The sequence below is a fragment of the Morus notabilis genome, unplaced genomic scaffold (assembly GCF_000414095.1).
Source record: "Morus notabilis unplaced genomic scaffold, ASM41409v2 Scaffold69, whole genome shotgun sequence".
Taxonomy (NCBI): domain Eukaryota; kingdom Viridiplantae; phylum Streptophyta; class Magnoliopsida; order Rosales; family Moraceae; genus Morus; species Morus notabilis.
Genome location: NW_010364208.1, coordinates 231,703 through 243,444, shown reverse-complemented (window position 1 = coordinate 243,444; position 11,742 = coordinate 231,703). Strand labels below are relative to the sequence as shown.

The following is an 11,742-nucleotide window of genomic DNA, read 5'->3' as shown; positions in this document are numbered from 1 at the left end:
ATTTCATTAGGTGTATTATGAGTATTATGAAAGTTTTATTAATTGTACTATGCTGATTCTTGCACAATCTAAAAGCTAAAGTTGTCTTTAAGCTGGTTCTGATTTTGGCTGTAAATTCTTAAAAAGTTCTTCAAAAAACACTTTTAAAGAGATTTACCAACACTAAAATCAGCTTTTGCTACAAGTAGAAACTGATGTTGAGATGGAAAAACAATACCAAACTAAGCAATTGTATTACGTCCTTATAGATTAGGGTAATTCTTTAGCATGTAAAAGTGACAAATCAGGGACTATAATTGAACTAGTTGCAATTCAAAGTTCATTAGTGAAATTAACTCGAATTAAAAGTTAAAACAACAACGCAGAAAAGTTTAAATGAATAAGAAGATATTACTCGCTTCGATTTTCTGATTAAGAGAAAGAGAGGGAAGAAAAAAAAAAAAACTAAAGGCCGTGTTTGGAATTGATCCCTTTTTTATTTTTCATGTTTTTTGAGGAAAAAAAAAATGAAAACGTTTTCAAAACCGCATTTGACGCAATAAAAATAAAAAACAGAAATGAAAACAATTTTTTAGTTTAACGTAAAATGAGAGAGAAATGAAAAATAACTTTTAATCGTTTTTTATTTTTTGTTTTCATTTTCTCCTCTCTCGAGCAAAGAGACATTAATGAATTTTTTTACACAAACAATCTCTTGATAAAACTACCAAACGCATTTTTAAAAATAATTTCTGTCTGAAATTAAAAATATTTTTATTTTTATTTTCATATAAAAAATAATATCATTTTAAAACGAATTCTATTGAAATGATTTAACTAAGAATAATCTAGAAGAATGCCCTTCTATTAAGAGAGGATAAAATTTTTTGTCATTTCTTAAACACTAAAAAAGATTTTTATCCTTGCTTCTCTCATTGCATACTAACTTAAAGGGGCAGAATTCAAGCAGAATAACACAACTAAAAGGATGAAAAGATGACATATTTCCTAAGTTTCTCCTTAATTTGCCTGAAAAGGTTATGCATGTCAAGTATGTTCTTTTGGGTTGGGCATAATAATAACTAACATATTTGTCTAAAAAGTTATGAGAAAATTCGGTTACCACGAATAATAATTCCGATAACAGCAATACACAAACTGGTTAGAAGCAAAATGACTTTATAAGTCCTAATGTGACGATGCTCCTGGGCCAAGTATTTGAAGATAATGTTTCACATATACAAAAAGACTCGGAACCACAAAAGAAACAAGATGGACACTGGTTAATGGCAACACCCGAAGATGTGAAGAAAGAAAAGGGAGAACAAGCTCAACGGTGGCCACTGTTGACATCATGCCCCATTTCTTCTGCATCCTCAAATCGCTGATCGTTGATCTGAAGCTGCAATATTTACAAAAAGGTGATCAATGATTACTTCAGTCTTCCACCATTTTCAGATTAAATCGCCTGGCTCTCCTTGAAAAGTAACCGGCTCGTAGTTTACAGCTTAAAAATAAAACTTTCGATTGCAATTCTAAGCCATATACATTCGTTAGATTATCACTACCATTTAAGTCCTGTAAGATTAGTGCATCTCACGTCTAAATTCGTAGTAACTACAGCATAAGTTACAGAAGACCTAAGATACCAATGTGACGCATTTTCCATTAGTATAGAACACATCCAAAAGAAAATTAAGCAGCAGCTTAAAATGCAATTTCACGGGCGTACCTCTAGCACTGTACGTGCTAAGTCATGATCCCCATTAGATTGACCAATTGTGCTTGTTGGATTTTGAGACATAATCCAATCAGGATCTTCCCCTTCTAGAAATACCAAATTCAAACAAAATTATCATTCACCATAAGTACATGCCAGAAGCCATAAGTGTTAGCTGCTTTAATCATACCTGCAACTTCATCTCCAATCCGATCAGCACTAAAAATCCAATTATGCGCTTCTTCTTCTCCTAAAGAAGGCATAAACGAGTAGCATATTAGTGAAAGAATTAGAAGCAAAAGCTACTAAATTCAACTTCAAAGAAAAATATTCTACAAAACTTTCCTTTAAAAAAAAAAAAAATTGTTCTAACCTTCAATGGGTTCTGGATTAAGCTCTGCACACTCGCAGAATATCTCAAACAAGCGGTCCACTGTAGAAGAGAAAAGGATAATACATTTTATGCATCCCCATTAAGAAGAGAAGGTACTAGAAAACCAGAAATGATAGAATGGTAATATCACAACCTTTGAAGCATAAGATCAGATAAACGGATAAGAAACCAATATACCATCAAGACAGCAACCAAATTTTATAATAAATAGCATGGTGACAATCTTTAAACTGTATCTACGTTTGTGTGTGCTGCATGTGTGTGTGTGTGTGTTTGTGAGAGAGAGAGAGAGAGAGACATTGGCCGGCGTCTGAAGGAATAAGCCTCATCTCCGTTATCTTGGATAAATCTTGGGCGGCTCCATTGCACTCAGAATCTGAGTCCCCAGACTCATCCTCATCATCTCCTGTTTCAATCTTTCCCCCAAAATAGAAGAGAAAAAAAGTTCACATTAAACAAAAAAGGTCAATTCATCATCAAGAAACTAATCTTACATGTATTTACATACAGGTTACGAAGTCCTTGAATCTACTAACGCACACAGTGCAACCACCACATTAATCACCAAACAGTCAGTTTTTGGAACTTTGGGGTTCAACCAAAAAGAGCTATATCCAGATATAATTATCTAAACCAGGTATATTATATAATAATAATTATATTATATTATATTACATTTTATATATTATATTGATAGATAAAATATTAATGTTATATATAGCATAAGGGTAAGTTTGTCAACATGAAAATATTCATGTTCCATTCTAGAGAATTTTTAAAATTACAACTAAATAAATGAATCAACTTTCTTTTCCATTCCCGTCCCATTACCATTTTCATTCTTATTCTCATTACTATTCCCCCACTGTAACCAAACGCATCCCTGGCAAATTTTACTTTCCCGTCAATATATAGAATAATTAAATCAAAGGAATAGAAATTTGATACGAATGATGTCTGTACACATTGGTGGAGTCAAGAACGTTTTGAAGGGCGTGAATTAAATTCCAGACCAACTTGCATGGCAATTTGGGTTCCTCTCCTGACCGAACTCATCAATTGAATCATAGTGCCGACTTTAAATTCCTTAGCAATTACCATTTGACATCTTGTTTACTTGCTCCACAGAGGTCTTTGCCAAAATGTCCAAAACACATCTCTCTCAGCTAAAAAAAAAAAAAACCCTTCAAAAATAATGATTCTATCAATCTTATCCTTTAGACTTTTTTTTACTAGTAATCTTATCCTTAGACTCTGTTTAGGAGATATTTTTAAAAGTTGTTTTTGGTTTTTTAAATTTAAAAACTACTTCTTCTGAAAGTATTTAAATGATCTGTTAGAAGTACTTTAATTTTTTAAAAAAGTTTTCAGTCAAAATCAGAATTATAACTTCTATAAAAAACACATCTGAATAGATTTTAAAATTTGTATTAGAATTTAATTAAAGTATTATAAATTTAATTCCAACACTTTTATTATTTATTAAAAAACTAAAAAATTATTTTAATCCATTAAACTCTTTATTCCAAACACTAATTTTTATTTTTTTCTTCTACTAATTGAAAATAAAATTAAAAACTCTCACAAACAAGCCCTTATAATCCTTTTTTCATCATCTTGCTGGCTGAGATAGAAAACAAGCTTTAGTCGGACAAAAGAAATGCAATATTGACTCGGTTGTCTTGTCAATTATGCCCATTGTTGTTAGTGGGTATGGGCCAGCTGTTCAACTTGTAGTCCATAAATATTAATCCATATAATTGACACTATATTTTGGCGTGGCTCACTAGATTGTGAATTATTTCACACCTTTTTTTAAGCAGATAAGACGTAAGGATACAAAAATGGCAATAATTATCTGGGGATTGGCACGCTTTCTATTTCCACACATTTCCCATACCATAATTGGTTAGAATAAATTATTCAATTGATTGGATACATCGGCAGACTAGCTACTTGTCAAATAATTTGATATTTGGCCTCTATAAACTCTGCTAATTACGGGGCTGTTATTTTGTCGTTTTTGAGTTAGATGATTTGAGTGTAAATTTTAAATTGAGTTTGAGTTATAACTTGAGTTGAAATTATAATTTAAGTTTATGTTTAGTTGTATACATTTGAGTTATGGTTTGAAAGTGAAAACAATTCTCTCACAAAAGCTTCTCATAACTTTTCTCTCTCTTTCTCTATTTTTTTTCTTATGATCTAGGATGGCTGTTTGAACTTGAGATTAAGGGTAACAATTTGTGTCACATGTTGTATACGTGTAGTATTTTAATAGTTTCTTCTTAAATTTTCAATTAATCCGAACACGACGCATGACACGAAATTTTTTAAAAACCACAACACAAACACGACATGACCACTTTACGGGTTGACACGACACGAAAATGACCCGTGAACCTGAAATAGACACAAAAATTATATATTTTTATTTAATTTTTTACATATTAGAAATAATTTAAAATTCATAATATACTAAAATATAATAACATCTATCAAAATTAAACAAATAATAATATAAAATTTTGAATATAACTATCATGATATCACAAGTTCATAATAAAATCTAAAATATGTAATGAAATATATATATATATTAGTTTTTTACGAGTTCGGGTTAGGCGGGTCTAATCCGAAATTGACCCGTGTTTTTTGTGTCAATTTTATGTCGATTCAATTTTGATTCGAACATCTTTTTTTTTTTCAACCGTAACCTATAAAATTCATGTCATTTTCAAATTATATTGTTGTGTCGTGACCCATAATACCAACTCTATGTCAGATCTCGAATCTCAGGATAGATTTTGAACTAAAGAGGGGAGCTAAATTTACAGAGCTTCCAAACGTGATTTTGAACTAAAGAGGGGAGCTAAATTTGCAGAGCTTCCAAACGTGTTAATTACTCATTGAGGCACCGTCTCCATTCTTCTCATTTCTTCTTATCTTTTATTTTCTTTCTCTTTCTTTCTTCTTCTTTTGCTGAGCAACTTTCTTATGATGAAGGTTGGATTGCTCAACTTTCTTTTTCTTCTTCCACAACCAAATCTTATTGTTGACATCAACAAACGTGGGCTTCAACAATCTCCACTTGAAGACTAATTTCAATCTGTCTTCACACTCAGATCAAGGCAACAGCTCTTTCTAGTCTTCTCATGCTAGCAGACCAACTAAAGCTGAACATAGCGCTTACCGTCTTCGTCAGCATATCAGCAGAGTTCTTACTCCCATGAATCTTTTCAAGATTCAAAATCCTATATTCCTAAAGTGACCGGATGAAATGATACCGCACTATGTATATGTGCTTTGTTTTAGAATGGAAAGACGGATTTTTCACCAAATGAATTCAAGATTCAAAATCCTATCTTCCTCAAGTGACCGGATGGAATGATACCGCACTATGTATATGTGCTTTGTTTCAGAAAGAAAAGACGGATTTTTCACCAAATGAATTGCACTCTTGCCAGCGCAGTACAAGACGTTGTCTTTGGGATCGGCATGTTCAATTCGCGGAATTAAAATTTTAATTCGAACTGAGACGTAATAAATTTAAAAATATTTAAATATGATAAATTTAAAATTTAAAAAATAAAATAAAAATTTTTAAAATTTAAAAAGTAAAATATGGATGACTAACATTCAAGAACAATAATGAAATTACTCCACCTTAAAAATGGTAGACGTGGAGGTTTGCTACCCTCATACGACTTTGTCGAGTTTTTAGGTGCGTTTAAAACTCGTTATAAAATGATTTTATTTTTGTATGAAAATAAAAATGAAAACATTTTTAATTTCAGACAGAAATCATTTTTGAAAATGCATTTAGTAGTTTTTAAAGAGATTATTTTCGGTATAAAAAAATCCATTAATGTCTCTTTCTATCTATGCTCGAGAGAGAAGAAAACAAAAATAAAAAATGAAAAATGACTAAAAGTTATTTTTCATTTCTCTCTAATTTTACACTAAACCAAAAAATCATTTTCATTTCCGTTTTTTGTTTTTATTGTGCCAACCATCATTTGAGAAACGTTTTTATTTTTTCTTTATAAAAAAATATGAAAAATAAAAACAGGATCAATTCCAAACACAGCCCTTATTTTACGTTTCCGAATATCATTTCTCTTATCTAAGTCGTTTAAGTGTAACCCAAAATATCTGAGCTCCTATAAGAATATTGAGATATGTAACTTCAATTTCTCTCGTTTTACACCAAAATGGAATTTGATGCCTCACAATTCTTGGAGCATTATTTGTGGCAACACCTACACTTCACTTTCTTCTCCGTTTCCCTTTTCTTTGTCTCGCTTCTCTTTTTGTTCATACGCAAAAGATCACAAAAACTCCTTAACTTACCACCATGTCCCCCAGGCTTACCAATAATCGGAAACCTCCACCAGATTGGGAACCACCCTCACCGATCCCTCCGATCCCTGTCCGAAAAGTACGGCCCTCTCATGCTCTTACACTTCGGCCGTGTCCCCACCGTCATCGTTTCCTCTCCAGATATCGTCAAGGAAATCGCCAAAAACTACGACGTTGTTTTCTCCGACAGGTTCACGTCCACGGCCTCCGACGTCCTCTACTACGGCGGGAACAACATCGTCTTTGCTCCCCAAGGGGAGTACTGGAAGCGAGCGCGCAAGCTCTGCGTCCTGGAGCTCCTGAGCCCCAAAAGGGTTCAGTCGTTCCAGTCGGTTAGGGAAGAAGAAGTGTCGTCGTTGGTTGAAAGGCTCCGAAAAGCTTCCGTCGACGGGGTGTCGGTAAATCTCACGGAGATGTTGATTTCGACGTCGAATAACGTGATCTCGAGGTGTATTTTCGGGAGGAGCCTTGGCGGCGAAGAGGAAGAAGGGAGGAGAGTTGGGGAGGTGGTGAGGAGGGCTATGGTGCAGCTGATGGCGTTCAGCGTGGGAGATTTCTTCCCATCTTTTGGATGGATTGACGTTCTTAGAGGGTTTGTGGGAGGATTGAAATCAAGTGTTGGAGATTTGGATGCTTTTTATAATCTTTTGCTTGAAGAACGTAATAAGGCAATGAATAGTACTGAGTCGTCCGGCGTGAAGGACTTTGTGGAAATTCTGCTCCAACTTCAGAAAGGTAACGTGTTTGATATGGAGCTCACTCATGATCACCTCAAAGCTATCGTTCAGGTCTGCTCTTATGTCAAAATATACAACTATGTATATATATGGAGAAACACAAGGGATCAATATATTTTATATTATATGACTTTTTCAAAAATTCTTAACATAATTCTTTTTGTTTTTATTTTATCTTTTTAGTAAATTAGTTGTAGAGTTGTTCAAGGTGTTTAGTGGGTGTCAATCTAATTGGAATATATGAAGTTTTTTCTCTCTCCATTTACTTAAAAAATGAGTGTCGAGAATGCCATGTTATACATCCTAATTAATTTAACACACGCTAAAAAAGATTATGTTCAAGTGAGCTGCTCAATTTTGTATTATATATATATATATATATATCATCCATTAATTATAGATCATGTTATCTAGGAATTGGTCACTATCAAGCTAGATTAATCATATTCGGCACTTATTTGTAATATATATGAGTATCTTGCATGCTTAGCTTTTATAATAGAAAGAAAGCTAAAATTAGTACTAATATAGGTTTTTCTTCTCCATTTATCAGCTATCATAGAAGCCTCAAGGTTTCAAACTGTAAATAATTTGTCAAGATATTTAGTAATATCTTGTTTGGTATACATATCACCATATATATTACATGGCTACAATTAGTTTTTGATCAAGCACATATGAGACCTTATCTTTTCACGTGTTCTCTTCACACTGATTGAGACGTTTGAACTTTTCCGCTCATGTATATGTTGGGAACTCAATTTCCTAGGCATCAAACAGGTCCACTCAAAATTCCAACGTAGGATAAACCTTACGCAAAAGATAAAACAAAAATGTAGGACATTTTTACCGTATGATTTAGAAAAATAAACCGTCAGATTTGTATTAAAAATTAACTATTATATATATTTTTTATTTTAATATAATTTTAACTAAATTCAATGATTAAATATATGTACTATCAGTGGGAGGTCCTACAAGTAGAAGGACCGCAAAATGTAACACAATATCTATGAAAATTTGAAAATCACATTAAGATTATAACAATCACTTCTCCGGACACTTTAATTATTGGCTAGTACTAATAAGATTATTCAAACTATGCGCTAATATAAATTTGATGTCGTACAAAACTGCAGGACATGTTTTTTGGAGGAATTGAAACCACTTCCAACATATCTGAGTGGTTCATGGCAGAAATAATGAGAAGGCCAAGTGTACTGAAAAAAGTCCAAGAAGAGGTAAGAAGAGTAGTGGGAGAAAAGGCAAAGGTTGAAATGAATGATATTGAGAAAATGGATTACTTCAAATGTGTTGTCAAAGAAACTCTCAGGCTACACCCACCAGCACCTCTTTTAGTCCCTCGGAAAACAACCGAAGATGTCGACATCGGTGGCTACCATATTCCGGCGGGAACTAGAGGCCTTATCAATGGATGGGCGATCCAAAGGCATCCAGGTTCATGGGACAAGCCAGAGGAGTACATCCCAAAGAGGTTTGAGAACAACCCTGTTGATTTTAGAGGCCAAGACTACTTCCAATTTATTCCGTTCGGCTTTGGGAGAAGGAGATGCCCCGGGATCAAATTTGGGGTTGTAGGCGTTGAATATTTGATTGCCAATCTTTTGTATTGGTTTGATTGGAAATTGCCTGCAGGTGAGAAGGAAGAAGACTTGGACATGAGTGAAGTTTATGGTATTGTAGTTCATAAGAAACTTCCTCTTCATCTTGTACCAATACCTTTCCCTTGATTTATATGTGGAGATTCTTGCTATGAGTCTTCAATTAAACAAGATGGAGAAAAAAAAAAATAGAAGTATTCTATCTGCAAGGAAATAAGAATTTATGGACCTTAATTTTTATTTTTATTTTACATAGGCTTAACCTCTCTTCCATTTTGTTGAATTCACTAGGACTACGTAAACAGAGTATTTGAGATAATAGAATGAAAACTACAACATTTTAGTTAAATCTTGGTGTTAAAAAAATATGAATCAGCAAATTTAATGTTAATATATATATCTATATATATATATATATATCTATATATCTATATATGTAACAAAGGAATACGCTCTTACCGAAACATATTGGTCGATTTTTCATATAACAAATATTTTGCGTAAGAAAAACATATATATGTCGACAGTAAGATAAAGATTTTGGAAGATGAAGGTAGAAAGTTTGAAAATCGGTTGAAGCTTCTTAATAAGCCATCAGTCAAGACAATTGAGGTACTTCATATATATGGTAATTTTTTAATCGCGGAATTTTGAATATACTCTTCAAATTCGTATTTAACTGATCAAACATTAATAATAAATTTCTTATATACTGACTATTGTTTTTATTAAGACTAAGGCCGGCATATTTGATTGCGTTGACATCAACAAGCAACCAGCATTTGCCCTTCCATTGCTCAGAAATCACAAAATTCAGGTCCTTCTTTCTCTTAGCTTTTTCTTTTGAAAAAAAAAAAATATATATATAGTAGGCTGGATAATGAGATTTTTTGTTAGAATCAGCAGAACTAACAGGAATTTAATTCAATAACTCTTTTTATAGGTTGGGTAATGAGAAATTTATGTACATGGTATATGCAAATTTCTAGTTATATATAGCTTCAAACATACAATGGCGAAGCCAGAAATAATTTTCAGTAAGGCATGATTTTGAAACTAATATATATATATATAAACATGTTGATTTATTATGATACTTTTTTTAATATAATATAATACTAATTGGTATGGCTAAAAATGTTCGCCATACTTATTTAATATTATCTCACCTATAGTTTGTCATGTTAGGAAACGTGAGTTTCCTATATTGTGGGCCATATATTTATTCAATAATTATATTAAGCTATTTAATTATTTGGACTAATTTAAGTGATCTAATTATGAAAAGCTCAACTAGTCTCCTAACAGGGTATGGGCTAAATGGGTGGATACCTATATTGACCCAATTAGGTTTAATGGGAGCCTAATGGGGCAGTATATAAAGAAACTTAGGTTATGGTCCCCAATACGTCAAATCATACGGCAGTTTTCATTATTCCCCTTCTAGAGAGAAAACACCCCATTAAGGAACTAAGGAGATTTGACTGAGGAAGACAATAACCATCGTGCTCGTTGTCTTAGAGAATTCTACCGGAGATCTAAAGGCTGTATCAATGGAAACATGTCAGAGTTCTAACTAATTAATCTCAATTAATTCTTCAGGGTGTTACAGCTCCACCCCCCTTAGGCAATTTCGTCCCTGAAATTAAAGCTCACCTCAAAGTGCAAACAGATGCGGATAACGTTCCTGCATCGTCGTTTCAAAACACCATGGTGCTGCCACAGCACTTTCACTAATGGGATCTCACGATGACGCAGATTCTTTATTTTTCGGTCAAGAATCTGAACTGGTGCCTCCTCGTATGACGCGTCATACTGTATCGGAACGTCAAACCACTGCACTACTGCTTCCGGCTCAGGTTGACATTTCCGAAGCATGGAGACATGAAACACATCATGCACGTGAGATAACTCAAGCGGTAAGGCCAACCGGTACGCCACCACTCCGACTCGTTGCACGATCGGAAATGGTCCCACATACCTTGGTGCGAGTTTTCCTTTCATACCGAACCGAACAACTCCCTTACGTGGGGAAACCTTCAACAAGACAAAGTCGCCTTCTTGGAATTCCAAATGCCTACACCTTCTATCAGCATAGCTCTTCTGTCGACTTTGAGCTGTCAACAGGCGTTCTCGAATCACAGCTATCTTCTCGTCATTCTCTTGAATGACATCCGGTCCAGTTGTAAGTCTATCCTCCGGTTCCAACCAACAAACAGGTGACCTACAAGGACGACCATACAACGCCTCGAACGGTGCCATACCGATACTGGCCTGATAGCTGTTATTGTAAGCGAACTCAGCTAGATGCAGGTATTTCTTCCAGTTTCCACCAAATTCCAGAATACAAGCACGAAGCATATCCTCCAGAATCTGAATAACTCTTTCAGATTGTCCATCCGTCTGGGGATGAAATGCAGTGCTAAAATTTAGATCTGTTCCCATGGCTTCCTGGAAACTCCTCCAATACCGTGCATTGAAGCGGGTATCACGATCAGACGTGATAGACAGTGGCACCCCGTGTAACCTCACGATGTGCTCTAGGTACAATTCTGACAGAATCTTCCGAGAATACGTTGCACGAAACGGTATGAAGTGCGCGGACTTCGTCAACCTGTCAACCACCACCCAGATGGCATCGTGCTTCAGCTCGGTTCTCGGTAGCCCCATCAGAAAATCCATGGTGATGTGCTCCCATTTCCATCCAGGGACAGGAAGAGATTGCAACTCCCCCGCTGGCTTCTGGTGCTCAGCTTTAACCTAGAGGCAAGTCATACACTCCGAGACACACTCACGAACGTCTCTTTTCATGCCTCTCCACCAGTTCTGTCTTTTCAGGTCCTGGTACATCTTTGTACTCCCTGGATGAATAGCATACGTCGATTTGTGTGCCTCTTGCAGAATCTTCTTCTTTACCTCACCCGCCTT

The 11,742-nt window shown here is 34.6% G+C and overlaps 2 protein-coding genes across 2 annotated transcripts; one reads left to right on the top strand and one right to left on the bottom strand.

Moving 5' to 3' along the window:
• Window positions 1-1,001: 1,001 nt before the first annotated feature.
• On the bottom strand, window positions 1,002-2,536 carry LOC21406032 (chloride conductance regulatory protein ICln; the record flags this gene model as incomplete). Its single annotated transcript, XM_024170720.1, has 5 exons — window positions 1,002-1,381; window positions 1,712-1,806; window positions 1,890-1,949; window positions 2,073-2,132; window positions 2,392-2,536. Coding segments are annotated over 5 exons (432 nt in total), but the record flags the coding sequence as incomplete, so codon positions are not given.
• Window positions 2,537-6,220: 3,684 nt separating this feature from the next.
• LOC21406031 (cytochrome P450 71A1) lies at window positions 6,221-9,063 on the top strand. Its single transcript, XM_010106009.2, has 2 exons — window positions 6,221-7,243; window positions 8,332-9,063. Exons 1-2 carry the CDS (start codon window positions 6,308-6,310, stop codon window positions 8,941-8,943), a joined length of 1,548 nt encoding a protein of 515 aa, XP_010104311.1. The 5' UTR covers window positions 6,221-6,307; the 3' UTR covers window positions 8,944-9,063.
• The last annotated feature ends 2,679 nt before the right edge of the window (window positions 9,064-11,742 follow it).

Coding starts and splice junctions, on each gene's coding strand:
- LOC21406031 (XM_010106009.2), top strand. CDS start 6,308: ATGGAATTTGATGCCTCACAATTCTTGGAGCATTATTTGTGGCAACAC. Junction 7,244..8,331: donor ACCTCAAAGCTATCGTTCAG/GTCTGCTCTTAT, acceptor ACAAAACTGCAG/GACATGTTTTTTGGAGGAAT.